The 17,715-nt window shown below is 42.8% G+C and overlaps 1 protein-coding gene across 1 annotated transcript; it reads left to right on the top strand.

Moving 5' to 3' along the window:
• Positions 1-620: 620 nt before the first annotated feature.
• LOC117750573 (calcium-binding mitochondrial carrier protein Aralar1-like) lies at positions 621-17,693 on the top strand. Its single transcript, XM_034561838.1, is given in 18 exon segments — positions 621-709; positions 1,048-1,120; positions 2,397-2,539; positions 3,471-3,586; positions 4,310-4,449; positions 5,911-6,057; positions 6,735-6,873; positions 7,890-7,983; positions 8,688-8,772; positions 10,008-10,089; positions 11,374-11,532; positions 12,510-12,562; positions 12,781-12,861; positions 14,788-14,928; positions 16,285-16,423; positions 16,708-16,866; positions 17,018-17,108; positions 17,190-17,693. Coding segments are annotated over 18 exon segments (2,139 nt in total). The 3' UTR covers positions 17,398-17,693.
• The last annotated feature ends 22 nt before the right edge of the window (positions 17,694-17,715 follow it).

The raw sequence follows: 17,715 nt of genomic DNA on the forward strand, positions 1-17,715 counted from the left end.
AATTAGCTCAATTATGATTCAGTCCTGGAGGTTTCGCTGCATCCTCTAGAACTATAAGATTTCAGTCCTGGTTAATTTGGCAACACCTCAGAAGTGTACCACTTTAACAGATGACGTACATTTTGTTTATTTTGGATTAACGCCAATTTATTTTGAGACATTTTATACGGATACATAACAAATGATGCATATTATATATATAGTTAATTAACATATGAGTTGCAGCCCTATTACACAATTCCTTTTCTGAAGCTCAATATTCGCAGTTTCAAAGTGAAACCTTCTTATTTTTTAATACCATTACATCATTCCGCACACGTTTAGTGAACGCATCCAGTGATTATTGAGCAGTCTATGATCTGCAGGCAAAATGAACCGTGTCCTCGCGTGACCCGAGCAGACCGGAAAAGCTGCAACACACATCTCCTGACCACAGTCTCTCTGTCCCGAGCCGGTCTCTCGGCGGCTCCTTGGACGACACGCCGGCCCGGAGTCAGAAAAGGACAATACTCGGCTAAATATAAATCTGGTGTCTCAGCCCTCGGGCGGTCCTGTCATGCCCGCTGCATCCTCCTGGCCAGCGCCTGCGCTACTTCACTGCAGCTGACGTCACACCCAGCATGGCGGTCAAGGTGACTCCGTCTATATTTCTTATCAGATATTCGTTTTTTAAGGCAGAAAATCGCCCGTCGGATACGGAGGACAGCATGTCTGTGCGGACGCGTGGGTTTAAAGCTATATTCTCCAATGCAGCGGAGTCCCCTCGCCCTTGTATTGCTGCAGCTTTACAGAGGCGCATCTCTGCCGGCCTCGCAGAGACAACTGTCATCTATTTATGAGACAGATTTGGCTTGAAGAGGTTTTATTTACGGTGATTTTCATATGCATGGCGTTGTAGTTGTTTTTACATCCGTCTATGGTCGGTTGCTAAGGAAAATCACAGCTGAACAGTGAGAGCATGAACTTCAGTTTTATTTGAGTAACAAACAGACTGAACACTGGCATAGTATCATTAATTGTAGCCACCATTGTGATCATCTGACTGAGTTTTCTTCTGGCTGTATAGGTGCAAGCAACAAAAAGAGCCGATCCTCATGGGTTGAAGACTATTTTTCTGAAGGTAAGAGTGTTTATTCACAGGAACCAAAACATTTCGAGCTTTAACCGACATGGCAACCACACGTATAGCCTCCATATTACAAGTTTATTAACGTGTTGTAGTCATTAAGTGTCTGTGTGGTGTCCTTTGGGAGAAATAGTTCAGTAAAGGTCACACAAATGCTTCGACTAATTTTGGATCTGCTTCAACAGAGAATCTCCCCCTTGCTTTTACTTCACGTGTCTTCTGGTCTTCAGCATGTCATTGCATTTCTCATCGCACGCTTTCGGACACCTTTCAAAGAAACAAGTCCCTGTCGTTAGTGTGTCGGCTTGTTTACCCTAAAAAGTCCTGTTTGGAGTAATAAGTTGTTCCTGGAGGTAGGGACTATGTTTGAGTTACAAGTTGCCTTATGATCCTCTTGACTCCACAATAAAAGGGCTGCTTAATTTGCAATGCATATTCAGGTGGAAGAGTTAATTGCTGGAAGCTTATTCTGACTGCCTGTATAATTTGATTAAGAACTACTTGAGGCCCACTGTGAGGGTAAATGGATACACAATCATGTGATGGAGTAATGTGGCAATAAATTGCTTGGAATTAATATTTTCACTTAATTCAGCAGAGTGCATTGAATTGTAGCCCTGAAAACACTTGGCGTGAAGGTCTCCTCCCACACTCTTTCTCTGTTTATCTCCTGCTCTCTCTCTCTCTGAGCTTGGCTCAGACCCATGAGCGTGGCCTTTCTGTTGCCAGTTCATGTGGCGCTAGTGTTTCCAGAGCTATGTCGGTTCCAACTTGAAACCCAACCCGGGCTCTATAAATGTCCTTACGTCTTAAAGCCCGAATGAGGTCTCATGCTATAAGCACAGCTCTGTATTGGCTGTGCATGTTGCTTCACTCAAGTTAATAGAGTCGCCACACAATGCTCGTTATTGATTAGGTTATTGTCCCTGCGTGTTTTCATTTCATCAATTAGAATTTGGTTTGGGCACCTCAATTGTTCATGCATTTAAATCATTAGCCATGCAGTAGAGCATAGTATACATTTAAAATAATGTGTAGCGCCTGTATGTGGTATTCAAAACTGTACACAAACAACGTATTGTCACAAAGAAAAGAGATTCCAATCGAGAGACCTAGACTAAAAAACAACTTGTTGATTTATCAGATATCGGATGTCTTTTCTCGCTCTCAGTACTCAGTACACACAAAATTCTACCCTCTGCATTTGTAATCTAAACCCACATATGAGACATCCCTGTTGTTTACAGCTCTGTTTCTGTCTCGTCTGCAGTATGCCAGTGTGGTGGAGGATGGAGAGCATTACATGACCCCAAGAGACTTTGTACAGAGTTACCTGGGTCTACATGCACAGCCTCAGCACAATCCCAAAACGGTGGAGCTGATAGCTGGAGTGGCTGACACGACTAAAGATGGGTGAGTGCCTACACGGAAGTTGCTGTGGAAGTCCTCTTCCCAGAGTTAGCTGTAATCAATTGTTTTGGTCTAAAGTAGCCTCTTTGTATTTCTTCGTACAGTGACCGTCAGATTTCTTTCAATTCCTTTTGGTAAACAACATGATTTATGATTTATGATCTACCTAAATCTATATACAAGTAAATGTCATGGTTTGTTGTCTTGAGAGCAGCCTTTGCAGATTACATGCTGTCAGCACAATACTACTGCCCATGAATGGGCATTATCTCACAACACCAAAGCAGTGCAGTGTTGTTTTAGCTGTCATTGCATTTCTCATTGCATGCTTTCGGCTACCTTTCAAAGAAACAAGTCCCTGTCGTTAGTGTGTCTCTATCAGTTAGGTGTACACCTACAGCGGATCGATGTAATATACAGTGATAAGATAAGCAAAAATGTATCTGAAGTCCCTGATTCTAGCTGCACGTGTATTCACCATTAATTAGAGTGCAGTTAGACTTCCACTGTGTCTCACAAACAGCTGAAAATATGAAAAAAGAAGGTCTGAACACATCAAGGACTTCTGATCCATGTTGGCTATTTGAAGATGTAAAGCTCATTGTAGTCTATTGTTAATAACAGTACTAGTTTAGAATGAACTTTGAAGCAAGGAAAAATGTGTGAAAATTATTGAACGCTTCAGATCAGCTGCTTAATGTACTTTGTTTATTGATAAAATTGTTTACTCAAATTCTATTTCGAAGGTCAAGAAGGAACTTTCAAGCTTCGCTGAAACATCACTTTAAGATCACATTACTGCATTTGATTTCTGTCCTTTTGTCAGCCTGTATTTCTATCCTGTGTAAATGTTTTTTTCCCAGTATTTTTTTGGGGGGTAATTTTGTCAAATATATTGTTTTCTGATAGCACTCTTTCTTTCTTATCCAAACAGACTGATCTCTTTCCAGGAGTTTCTGGCCTTTGAATCAGTTCTATGTGCCCCTGATGCCTTGTTCATAGTTGCCTTTCAGTTGTTTGACAAGACTGGCACAGGAAACATCTCATTTGGTATGTACATGGTGGTGTGGGGGTGCCATGCTTAAACAAAGGAGACTACGCATCATGTTATGTACATAGAGTGTAGTTTAAACTACTGATTTGACTTAAGATGTTGACATCAGATAATAAAAAAGTATTTATGGTGTTTTTCGTTGAAGTTAAAACAGAAAACAATGATGCTGGAAAAGTCCTAAAATGTACTGCTAGAGGCACGTTTGAGTGTGTCATTAAATGTTGTGGGTTGCAAGTGCTATCCTTACTAAAGCATGTGTTGCCAATAAATGTAGCAGCAGCCATGTCTTTTTTGATGTATTACATATGCCAGCAGCAAGTCTCATCTCAGAGCAAGATAGCAGGCGAGCTATGAGAACATCACATTATAACCAGCTCAATCTGACAAGCAGAAAAATGAATCCAGCATGCCATAAACCAAGAGATACAAATTCTTACAAAGAAGCTGCTGCTGTACTCTGAATGGGCCTCCATAAAGGAGACTGAAATTGAGGGCAGTGCTTATACAGACAATTTCCTGGATGGACTCAAAACCCTCAAAATGTAAAAGAAGTGAGTGAGACTGTCAAGCAGCCTATTCAGCTTTGCAGTCCAAATGGACTCGTTCCTCTACTTTAACGAGGTTCTCTACAAATGGAATGAGGGCGTGAGATGGATGTTACAATTGGATCTTGCATGTTTTTCCCTCCGTCTCCTGTTATTCATGTCTCACTCTTGCAGAGAATGTACGTGACATCTTCAGCCAGACCACAGTGCATCACCACATCCCCTTCAACTGGGAGTGTGAGTTCATCAGGCTACACTTCGGCCATGAAAGAACCAAGAATCTCAGTTACACAGAGTTCACCCAGTTTCTCCAGGTACGCATTTGATTTTGGATGTGAGATAAAGTGGAACTGAGTAGCCAAACGACTTACTGGATGAGAGTGAGGATTTAATTGACCTCCGCAGCTTACAAGAGGAGCTACAGATAATCAGTTTTGTATGTAAATGCGCCATGAGAAAACATATCGACAGCATACCGAATGTATTTTTCAGTTCTTTTTCCAACATCTTAGAAAGTGCCCGTCAATACATGGGAAACCACTCATAATGACCACCTTCATCCCTTGGTGAGGCCTTTTTATCCTGCCGAGGTACAAATGGAAATGACGTGATGTACACTAGATGCCACATATGATCTTTCAAGATAATGGAGTCAAGGTGTGAAGTTGCATCTTAAGTGTTTTCATCTGCTTTGGTGGTTTTGCGGTAGCCCAGTTTGCCATTAAGACACTTAATGTTGTTGTTGTTGTGCTTTATTGGTTATTGCCTGTATGTCCCTGTATCTCCCTGAGACCCCTGTGCTGTTGAATCATCAGCAGCAGCAGCAGCAGCAGTATGGTCAGGGAGGAACCTGATGTGGAGTCGAGGGCTGTGGTCTCAGGCAGAAGCTGGGTGGTCTGAGAGTTAGACAGGCTGCGCTGCAGTGTGGGATCCCTCAGAGCACTTTGTGGTGTATCAAACCGGACTAGGGCTTCCCTCTGCGACACCAAAGACTCTTGTGTGCGCAGGATTTAAATTACATCAGTGATTATTATTGTCTTGTTTTTCTGTCATGTCCAAGCACATTTCATTTCTTGTAACTGAGCACTCCTGAAAATACAAAACAGTACACATCTATGTGTAGATTTGATTGTTTGTTTTTCAAACAGTCTTGGCTTCCACCTTGTGGTTGTTGCAGCGTTTGGCAGACAAGGTAGAGAGCGCTTGCAAGCTTGAAAAGTACACTGTTTGTGAGGCGACAAAGTATTCAACAATATAATCAGCAAACATTGTGAGAAATAATCTCCAGCAACAATCCGCTGATTCGGTTATCAGAGCCAGAGTGTAAATGTGGAGTAACAGCTGAATAATGCAGTGACGTTGCTCTGTGATCCTCTGCTTATATGCGATATGCTCTGACAGCAGACATCGACTCGGGATCGGCCTCCCCCTGCATCCCCATCTGATTGCGTGGTTGTCATACTTAATTATCTTCTTGCCGACACACCTGCCGGCCGCCTCACCAACCACAAGGCTTGACTCCGAGATCAGACTTCCCGGGACATGGTTTCCATTAGTCTCCAGAGAGACGGTGGTGATTACAAAAGCCAATGTCTGACAATGTCACATCTGATGACTTTCACATCCTTCCAACACTGACATTATTACACTTTCATCCTCCAAAGTTCTATTTCTCTGTGCCCTTGTAATGTGATGCTCCTCATCACAGGAGCACATTCGTTGACTCTTTTGTCAGCTAACAGCTTGAACTCCTCTCTCTGTGTGTGTTGCTACAGGAGCTGCAGTTGGAGCATGCCCGCCAGGCGTTTGCACAAAAAGACAAGAACAAAAGTGGCACCATCGCTGCCTTGGACTTCAGCGACATCATGGCCACCATCAGACACCACATGCTGACTCCATTCGTAGAGGAGAACCTAGTTTCCGTAAGTTTAAGACTAACACCAGTTGGTAAAGATTTGAAGTGGCTGTAATCAATATGTGTTATGCTACAGAACATTATAGATAGTCTCAGCCCATTGTTTAGATGTTTTGTGCACAATATTATTGTTTTGGTTAAATTGCATAACATCGTTTTCGGCCACAGCAGACAGTTGTTCTCCGCTGAAAAGCTAAACCCATTGCTCAGAAGCAGACGGACACAGTTAGCGACTGGCTGAAGAACATAGTGGAACATTTAACAGCTAAAAAGACAGATATTTCCGTGAGGAGTTGGTGGAGACCAAAAACAGAGCTAAAAGGGGGCTCAATATTAGGCTTTCATTCTTCAGGTGTCCAGAAAGACAATGCCGCTCTGTAACTGCTGGATGTGCACAATTAACTCATATCAATTTGGTGTTCACAGCTTGTTTTCACTGTCCCCAAGTGTCCACAAAGTGTGTAAAGCATATTTACCAGAAAGTAAAAGGTTATGTCAAGTCAATTATATTGATAAAGTCCAATATCACAAATCACAAATGTGCCTCCAGGGCTTTTATTAGGATCAATCGAGTCAGCTAGCTCGGACATCCATATTAGTAATTTATATATTCAAGTAGTGCATGTAAGATCCACGACGAAGCCTTCTCATAGAAGCAATGGCAGACTTTGTATCTTTCTCCAGGCTGCAGGAGGCAGCACCTCCCACATGGTGAGCTTCTCCTACTTCAATGCCTTCAACGCCCTCCTCAACAACATGGAGCTGGTCCGCAAGATTTACAGCACCCTCGCTGGCACTCACAAAGACACACTTCTTACCAAAGGTACAGCTGAGACACTTCCTACATCACTGAAATGAGTCATGTGTCATATGTGATATGAAATTTAGCTGTGCGATGATGTCTTAACTTTCTTGACAGAGTGGTGTGAGAGAACACAGGGAGCATTTACTGTAGCACTAAATTACTAAGGTAAATGAACATTTTTAACCTGGTAATCAGATCACCTCCTCCATGTCGACCTGTGTAGCTTGTAGTGGTACTGTCAGTGACATCTACTCCTAATTGTGTTTCCCATTAAGATGCAAACTGTAGACTCTTGTTCCTGTACCTTCTCCCCATGGTTTTCGTCTTCAAGAAAAGCTTTTGGGCAAATAGTATTTGCAAATAAATCTTATTTGTATTAGTATAAAGCAGAATTCAAATGTCATCTGTCAGTCACAGAAACGTATATCATTGCAGTATTTGAGAAGAGAGAAGCAGACTTGTAACCAAAGGTTGCAATCCTTGGACCTGACAGGAAGGTCTTTGTGGGGGAAGTAAATACCTAACTCGTTTCCTTCCTTTAACAGCTACCATTAGAAAGACCACCTGATGGTAATAGAGCCTCTCAGCAGGTAACAGTAAAGGACTGAATATAAATCCCATATAAAAGAGTGATGCAAGGTGCTGCTGAGACAATGCATGCTCAGTTACTGTACCGCAGGCAAAGACATAACTGAGATAATAGTTTAAAATATTTCTCGGTAATGTCTTTAATTATCCGGTTTGGCAGCAAGCATCTACAATAACCAGACCGCCCTCACCCCAAAAAAACGTCCGTATAGATCATCCGTTTTTACAGCGTGTGCCTGTTGCTGGTACTCTCCGACAGTCATACGTCATTTTGGGAGTCATTGGCAAAGTATGAGGACATGTTGACAGCAAGAACCAAGGAACAGTATTTGCAAATACTATTTGATACTAGCCTGTTGTAGAAAATACCTGACGTGGCTAACCCCCCATTTTTCTAAAGTCCTGTTTCCATCCATTCATTTCTTCTTCTCTTTATTGCGATGTAGAGGAGTTTGTTCATGCTGCAATTAAGTTTGGTCAAATCACGCCAATGGAGATTGACATCCTGTACCAGCTCGTTGGTCTCCACTCTCAAACTGGGTAAGGGTGCTGTATTTGTGTGTATAAATAGTGAAAATATATTTTTGTAATAGAACTGTTGATTATGACTAAAGATTTGTAAATCTTTTCAGACATGTCTTTTAAAAAAAATCTATTTGTGGTTCCTTGTAGCTCAGTAAAGGTCGGGGTAAGGACCGTTTTAAAGTGTTTAAACAAAGAAAAAAATGTGCATTAAAGTTGGTTAATGTGAAGCAAAATCAACCCGGATATTTGTGCAATCACCCTGCTAGGTACTGCTGCTGTTCCTCATATTCAACATATGTATACAAAACCTTGTTTTTTATTCCCATCACCATGAATGGAATAAATATGTTGCAGGTCTGTTTATTGGCTGTAAAGAGTTATTGCTCATTCAGTTCAACAACGGTGTCTCCAGCGGCTGATTTACAAGACAAACATAAAACATGGATACAGACTTTATGAAGCGTCAGGTCCGTGGGGAATGTTTGTGTCTCGAACATTTAGCTACAAAACACCTTAATTTACTTGTTGAGCCACGGGCACTCATCCAGCTTTGTTTGTCTTTGTTTAAATAAGCTTAAATTAAAGTTGCAGTAACTTCAAGTTATATGCCAGTAAAAGGTCTGTGGAAAATCTTACATCACTGACTGCTCACAGGAGATGCAGGGCTCTCTGCTTTTTTCCGGCCTAACTCCATCCCTCCCCTGCTGATATATGTTAAGGCGGCTGAACCATGCAGACATTGAGAGGATAGCCCCGTTGGAGGAAGGAGCCATGCCATACCACCTAGCAGAGGCCCAGAGACAGGTAGTCTGATTGACTCCTCTAATGCCCCTCACATCCTCTTGCCTTTTATCAAAGCCTTTCCCCCTTTTCACTCTGCTTCCTTCTCAGAAAGGAGCTGAAAAGGGAGAATGTTCACTCGCTGAATTAGCAGAGTGCCCATGTTTTTCTTCCCGTGTGAAGTGCATTACTTTAACTCCCAGATAAAAGTACACCAATTATAGTTATAGAAGAGGAATGGATTGTTGCGTTGTACCTCTCCATGAAAGGCTCTTCCCACCTTTTATTCAGTATAGCTGCACATACACATGAGCTGCAATCACACATCTGAGAAGCTAATAAGAGGCTTTTATCAGTGTGGGGCTTGAGGAGTTTTAGGAGCCTTTATAAAAGTCTGCTAATGGCAGGAGGGGAGTGGGAGTCAAGGTGGATTTGGGAGGACAAAATAGTTCCTGCGTACACCGGATAAGACGGCTCTATATCAGGCCGTGGTCAGAGCTTTCAGGCCACTCATGCTCCTGGGACTCACACTCAGAGGTCTGGAATTCGATTCCTTTGGGGGGGATGCTGCAATTCTCAGGCCTGCCCTTTAGTGGAAGTAGGCTAATTGTTTAAAACCTTTGATCAAGACCTCGATCTTGTTAGCATGCAACCCTTGGTGGAAGCATCTGGGAAGAGGAAAGGCCTGATCTGCTCTACTCCCTTCACATCTGGTCTGGGAGAAGTTACTCAGCGCCTCAACCTGCAGTGCTGCACACACACATACTTTAACAGAGTCTCACTCAAACTGTGTAATATTCATGTAGATACTTATCTGTACATGGAAAAGGCTTGTGGGGCTAATCTGTTCCCCTGCACCACAGAGAAAACAAAGGGGCTCCACTTTCAACATCAAACACCAATCCAGAGATCAAGTAGATAAGAGAGAAATTATACTTTGTTGTAAAAATAAAAGAAGACGTTTAGTTTTCAGCCTCCCACATGTACCATGTGGAATCTAGCTAGAGGTTCACACAGTCATTTACTGTATCAGAGTCAGTCCATGACATTTAATACTGGCTGATGATGAATTAGACGTTATATGACATGTCCACATTCCATCGCCTTCCTCCGTTGTTGAGTACTCCATAGCAATTTCTTTCCACAATGTATCTGGTTTGCTTTAGTTTAATAGCCAGCCGATTCATGGTTAGTGTTCTGATCCCCCCCTGTCTTTCTCCAGATTCATTTAACCACTGGTGTCTTTTTACCCTCGACAGCACACTCACGAAACGTCTCGGCCCGCCTGGCTCCAGGCTGCAGAGTCAGCCTACAGGTTTGCTCTGGGCTCAATCGCTGGAGGTGAGTGACATGTCTGCGGCGGAGCACCCGGCCCGCCCGAGGGGTAACCTTAGCTGGCCAGACTGGCGCGCTGAGGCCCCGGGCTGGCCATTGTGCTGCATGGGAGAGGGTTTGTGATGTGAGGCTCCGGCATTGTGCTGCCGTGCCTCCAGTGGCTCCAGGCTGTCGTTGGAGTCGGCGCTTTGGAATGACACGAATCTTCCGTAACTGCACTCTCTGGAATTCTCCATCTAATTACACTGGAAGGAACTGATCCAAGAAGTCTGACATAACTGCACCTCAGATAGGAACACACTCTGATCCTGTGTGTGCGAGTGTGTGTGCGTGCGTCTGTGTGTGTCTGTGTGTGTGTGTGCTCTCCCCAAACACGAATCCTCATTCACCAGCGGCCAATTCAGCCCGGGTCAAAAAGAGCTATATATCATAAGGCTCATGGTGATGCTGTCGGTAATGAGCTGTTTCCCACCCTGCCTCTGTCCTGACAGAGCTATTTGCATGTTTGAGATACGAGTCATTACAGCAGCCTTTGATGTCAGACAAGACAAGGCAAGTAAAGCTGAGAGCAGGAGTTTACTGCAACTTGCTGCCATACCAAACAGTTTCCCCAGTCACCAGACTTCCTCCTCTGAGCTTTATAACAGTTTGTTCAGAGTTTATACACCAACACACTTCTATTTATTTCTCAGTGACCATTAAACGTACCCTCCTCAAACATAGCTCAAGAATTATTGTTGTACAACCCTGTTGTGTAAGAGAATAACACAATAATTTGGATGACAGGATGGCTCACGTGCAACAAGAGAACTGTCCAGGAGCTGAACAGATAGTCAAATATATTAATCGATCAACAGAAAATGTATTGATTCATTAATTAATTAATTTGATCGTTTTAGTCATTATTCAAGCAAAAAAGCCAGATATTCAGCTATCCCATGTGAGGATTTGCTGCTGTTCTTTGTCATATATGAAGTAAATTGTTCATCTTTGACCATTGGATTGTCGGTCGGACAAAAGCACGGAATTTAAAGATGCCACCTTAGAAAATATAATGATCATTTTCTTTTCTATTTTCTGACATTTAATCAGTAAGGAAAATAATTATTAGTTGTTGCCCTAATCTCTACAGTTGTAAATACAGTTGTAAAGAAAGCCATACGACCTGATACATTTGTATTAACATCATTTGTAACATGTTTTTGAGATACTCAGAAATTCTGCCGAGACCTTGTTTCTTGAAAAACAGAACAAAGATTTCGACCAGTGACAAATGTTTGTGTCTTGTAGCGACCGGTGCCACGGCTGTGTACCCCATCGACCTGGTGAAGACGCGCATGCAGAACCAACGCTCCACAGGCTCCTTCGTAGGAGAACTGATGTACAAGAACAGCTTCGACTGTGCAAAGAAAGTGTTCCGTTACGAGGGCTTCTTCGGATTTTACAGAGGTAATCCTTTACAGATTTTATCGTGCGTAAAAAGGAAATGTGTGTGCAGGCCAACATATGGCTCTTGTGCAAAACAAACCCTCTGATGGGAAAGCATTAGGGTTTGTCAGTGTGCTAATATCAGCAGCATGCTTTGCTAATTGATACCAGAAACCTTTGCCCTCCCTGTTCAGCAGTGAATAAAGAAACACCCAGGGGTCGCGTTTGCATTATCTCAATACCTGGGAGAGCTCCCCGAGGAAAATGACCAGCAGAATTCCTGTAGCAGCGGTGTCTGATCTGCCTCTGCCCGGGTGTGTGATCATGGTGCTGATGGCTTGTGATATACAACACTTCTACCCTGGGGCTGCTCATACGAAGGAAGTCAAGACTGCCATCTACTGCTACCTCCACTACTGCAGCTCTTTGTTGCTCCGATCTGCTTCCCTTTGCCTTCCTTCCTCCTCTCTTGCACATGATAAGAGGGTGATTGACTCAGAGACAGACACGCTCGCCTGTTTTTCTGGCTGCATACCAGCAGCAGTCACTCAGCAGCTCCTTCAGAAGTTTATCTGCCTTGATGAAGGACAGACGGTGAAACAGTATGGCGGTTATCGCCACCGTAGCACCCGGCCTCCCCCCGATCTTGTCCATGGCCACACAGCTCTCTCTGTTCCCCACCAACAGTGGGATCAGGCCTCAACAATGCTGATCCCATGCGCAGCAGCAGTGTCATATTTTTGGACTTTTGTTCACTTTCAATAGGACCTTTGTGTCGTAGCGCATCAGATGTATCAGGCACATCTGTAAATATTTATGGGTTTGTTTTACGCACAAGAGAACCCTGCAGCTCGCATTGTTCTAGCTGTCAGTAGATGTATCCATTCAGCAAAGGAGAAGAAAAAAAGAGCCCAAAAAAACGTGCATTCATTTGGAGCCGGGCGTTGTCTTTCTCCCAGTCAGGTATTCTAATGGTATCTATGAATAATATTTTGCAGGTCTGCTCCCGCAGCTCATCGGCGTTGCCCCGGAGAAAGCTATCAAACTCACGGCAAGTCGTTCCCTTGTGTAGCTCAGAGTGTTCAAAAAGTTGCTTCAAATGACTCACTGAGAATGAAAAACATGCATAGAGTGCAGGAGAAGCGCACTCTTCGCAATCAAGATGCGACTGCAACCACAAGTTAACATTAATGCCCTGCTATCAAGAGTGGGATTGTGTTTCATCTGCCTTTTATTCTTGATGTCTTCTTTTTCTCTCTTTTTTTTCAGATGAATGATTTTGTCAGGGACAAGTTCACCACAGAAGATAATACCATCGCTCTGCCTGCAGAGATTCTTTCTGGAGGATGTGTAAGCGTTACTTTAGTGATCTCGTTTGAATTCAGTCAGTAGATCAACTAAAAAACAAGTAAAGGAACACCTCAAATATATACAAAGTATACATGATTTTAAGTGATTAATGTGCGTAACTATTGGAAATCATCTGTCTAATATTGTTGCATTTAATTGCTACTGCAAATGTAACTCCTATATTTGTATATCCAACTTGCTTGTTCGTGTGTAAGATGGATAAACAGTGTAGTTCATCAGTAAGTACAGGAGAAATCAAACTATATGGAAGCTCTTTAAATACTGCATACTGGATGGTTAACACTATGACACAAGTGTTTAAGTACATCCAGGGCTACATAGCTCTTTGATATAAGGCAAAATATAATGCCTCTATGCAGTGATGGATGAAGTGTTTACATTACACTCCACCACTGACTATACACACAAAATACTTTTTTATTATTATTGCGTTTCAGCTAAGGACACATTGTTACAGATTAGTTCTGGGAATTTATTTAAATTGTTTTGTTTCTTTTTTTTTTCACATGCTTCTCATTTAAGAAATTCCACCAGTAATCACTTGTTCATCTAGTTTGTGTGAGAGTTTATGATTATTGAGCTTCATACAGTATGTCAGATACTCTGTTTAGCATCCTACATGATGACAGAAGTTAACCTTCGTCCCTGAATACTCTGAATTGGGACTTTTTTTTTAACATCTTGGCCATATTGTAATGTAATAGCATTTTTACATAGATTACTAGATTAAAGATGTAATTCCTTCACTCTGCTTCTCTACCAGCTGAAGTAAAACAGGCCGGCCTTGGAGCAGAGCCCGCAGGTTGCTCACAGAGGAGCGGGGTCTGCGGGGTCATGACCCCTGTCAGGGTGTAATTGTAGGAAGAGGCCCTGGAGGTTCCTGGATGAAGCTGGGTTTAGCTCAGTGTGATTGAGTTTGACAACGCAGTACATACCTGAGGTGTGGTCACAGTGCAGGTCCCCATAAAGGACAACGAGGATGTTTCCAATACACAATGTTAGCTGCTCAGGATACATCAGGATACATCCCATCATATATATATATATATATATATATATATATATATATATATATATATATATATATATATATATATATATATTTGTTTGTTATTTTATAAAAGTTAAAAGTCTAGTTACTCTGACGGCTTGTTAGATTATCGCTTCCATCAGAGCAGAGAACTGGAGAAGATAAAAGAGATGTAACGAATCCATCAATCTTCAGAGCAGCGGATATTCCCCCTCCACTTTGAAAATGACTAAATATGCCCAAGCTTTTTTTAGACCTTAGCTCGGATGTTTACAGATAAGACCCCTGCCCTGAATGTCACCAGCAGCCATCCTGGGGCCTGATTAGATTTGGGGAGTGTGATAAATGTGTCCGAGTCAGAGGGTGTCATGCCTTTAGGGCATTGCCTGCCCGGACTCAGAGCCATCCGGGTGATTCAGCGCTCTCTCCCCTGGGAATGGGGCTGAATTGGGGAAGTGTGCGGGGCGAGGCCAGGCTGGGCCGCTCACCCTGCCACAGGAGGTGCCTCGGGGGAGGCGAGGGGGCAGAGGGCTGTTGCCAGGGTCAGCGCCTCCCAACCATGAGCCGGGGCTTCTCCTCACCCTCTGCCTGCTCTACTCTGACCCCAGTTGTTCCTCTATCAATGCCTGCTTTTTCTTCCTCCTGTCAAGGCCACTCTCATACAATATGAAATCAGATCAGGGGAAAATGTGCCTTTTGTGCTGAAGTTTACTGAGATAATTAGAAAACTCCTCCTTAGGAAAAGTGCTTACACATCATTACATTTTCACCCAAAGTTCACCCCTCAGATGTGTAAGCTCAGTCAATCTTAGAAACGTACATGTTTGCATATAAAACACTCATCTACTGTTTCTTTGTCCCGTTGCATCCTGCAGGCCGGAGCTTCCCAGGTGATTTTCACCAATCCTCTGGAGATAGTTAAGATCCGTCTGCAGGTGGCTGGAGAGATCACCACAGGCCCCAGGGTCAAAGCCCTGAGTGTTGTGAGAGAACTGGGCTTCTTTGGCCTCTACAAGGTAGGTCAGCACCTCCGCAGCACCGGGACGTCTGCAGCATCAACCTCTGTTAACTGTCGTACAAGGGCAGTGAGAGGTCTTATTTTCCTGAGAAACAATACTGAAAAAAGTAATTGTGCACTTCAATAGTAACAATGGAAGACATTTTCAGACATTAATCTACCAAAAATTCAAAGTGAAACATGCCCATCAAATTTCAGTAAAGCCAAAAGTATTGTTTTTGTCCACTATTAAAAATAAAGAGATTCAATTTACTTTTACACAAGACAAAGAACAGCACAATAAATCCTCACAATAAAGGTGAAATTACTGCTTTCTTTTGTTGTTGTTGAAATAAAATAGTTGCAGATTAATTAGATTTTGTTCTACTTTTAAGTAAGAGGTGCAATATTAAAATGTGACAGCACAAGTTCCTCCATGCAAAATACTACCTTAAACAAATACAGAAGTATTATCAGGATAATGTATGATTGTGTGTGAGTGTTATATCATTGTAAATTATTTTTATTGGATTATTAATAATTGTGCAATAATAGTACCTTTAAAAATGCTTTACTTATACCATATTTATGTGTGGAAAATCCTAATCTAAGAAAGAACAAATCCCTGTAGCTGTCAAATACAGTACATGAAAGGGAGTAAAACATATAATATTAGCACAATAAAATAACATAGAAGGACATACTCATGTAAAATACAGTACTTGAGTAAATGTACTTTACTTTTCACAATTGTGGATTAAAATAATGTTTTTTCCTGTAACAATACACAGATGAAATACTACTGTATTTGAACAAACATTTGTCTTTGTATACAGACATAATGGAGATCAGGATCACACATTTGAAGATCAAACAACCCTTTTGCTGACTGTATGCAATTTCCTAAAGCAGGGTTTGAACATACAAACTGTGGCCAACAACCAACAGCAAATTAGTGAGGGATTATGCTTTGCTACTGCTCCTTTTCCAGATATTTTTGGGTTTACTAGTGATGTGCTTATTCTCCATATTTTAATGAGTAGCAGACAGTGTGTGGCTTGTTAGAAGAAAAAAAAAGCTGACTTCCTCTTGGCAGAAGGACCTAGCACACCGGGGTCCATGGCAAGGGTCTGTCTGTCTGTCTGTGTGTGTGTGTGTGTGTGTGTCAGATGGATCTCTCTCTAGAGGCCCTGTGCTGCAGCTCTGCCTCAGGGCTCTTTTGCTCCATCATCACACTAAAGCCCCCCGTAGGTTGAATAAGACGGCCCCCAGACCACTTAATCCCCAAGACAAACCTCCTCATCCATTGCCTCTGTCCATGACTGACTGTGACTGTGTATATATAATATTTAAATTAATTGTTTCTTTCTGTCAGGGAGCCAAAGCATGCTTCCTGCGTGACGTCCCCTTCTCCGCCATCTACTTTCCTGTTTATGCCCATACCAAGGCAAAATTGGCAGATGAGGACGGAAGTCTGGGGGCATTACAGCTGCTCACTGCTGGAGCTATTGCAGGTAACAAACATCTGGAAAGCTCAGAGATTGTGGACATCCAAGATTAATGCAGAGATGTGCCACATTTTCGGCTCAGAGAAATGCATTTTGATTTTCTCCCATCCGTTGAACCTCACAATGCTTCGGCTGCATATATACGGTGCTTGTACATGCTTTTGTCATATCACACTATACAGCACCCATTTCAAGCCCTGCATGATGCTGCAGCAGGGATGTCAGGATGTGACACCCATCTGTGCATAGTGAAAGTGCTTCATTATGTCTGTTGTGAAACATCTCCTAAGGTGTGCCGGCGGCTTCGCTGGTGACCCCTGCCGATGTCATCAAGACCAGGCTCCAGGTGGCGGCCCGAGCAGGCCAGACGTCATACAGCGGAGTCATCGACTGCTTCAGGAAGATCCTCAAGGAGGAAGGTTTCCAGGCATTATGGAAGGGCGCCGGAGGTAAATGCACACATGCACACATACACTCCACAGTCCTATAAGTGGTTTCATGACTTGGAAATGAGACTCGCTGTGGTGGCTGGAGTTGTCTAGAAGGCACCGCGAGAATATTAAATCCCATATTGTAATTTTCAATTCTATATTCCATTAGCTCGCGTCCTCAGATCTTCACCGCAGTTTGGTGTAACCCTGGTGACCTATGAACTGTTACAGAGATGGTTGAACGTGGACTTCGGAGGACAGTAAGTACTTTAACCCTGTTTGCACGAGTGCGTACCTTACGCCATTGCCAAGAAGGGCATCTAACCTGACTCTCTCCTCAGTCGTCCTGCCGGCTCTGGGCCCACTCCCAAACCTACAATGAAGGACCATCCCTCTGTGACTGCCGACCATGTGGGCGGCTACCATCTAGCTGCCGCAACCTTTGCTGGCGTGGAGAGAAAGTTTGGTCTGCACCTGCCCAAGTTCAAGCCTTCGGAAGAGGCGACAATCAAACCAGTGGGGTCCAAAGCGGAGCCCCAGGCTTCATAAAGCGTCACTCATTGTGACTGCATGCTCCTCACTATGCTTCCTCCAAAAAGGTTTTATTGAGATATTAAAATGAAATGAATCAGAGCAGTTGTTTTACTTTGAATGCTGCATGAGTATGGCTTTATTGCATTTTCTTTGCATAGCTTGCACCACTTTATTGTACATATTGTACTCCTCTACAGAGGGACATTATGGCATGACAAAGGATTGTAACTGCGTTTTCTTTGGTGTGCAATAGCTTTGGTGTGCATGTGTCAGTCAAACTTAAGAGACACAAGGATGTACAGATGTTTTCAAAAGTGTATATTTTGAAATCAT

Source organism: Cyclopterus lumpus, chromosome 21 (genome assembly GCF_009769545.1).
Source record: "Cyclopterus lumpus isolate fCycLum1 chromosome 21, fCycLum1.pri, whole genome shotgun sequence".
In the NCBI taxonomy this organism is placed as follows: domain Eukaryota; kingdom Metazoa; phylum Chordata; class Actinopteri; order Perciformes; family Cyclopteridae; genus Cyclopterus; species Cyclopterus lumpus.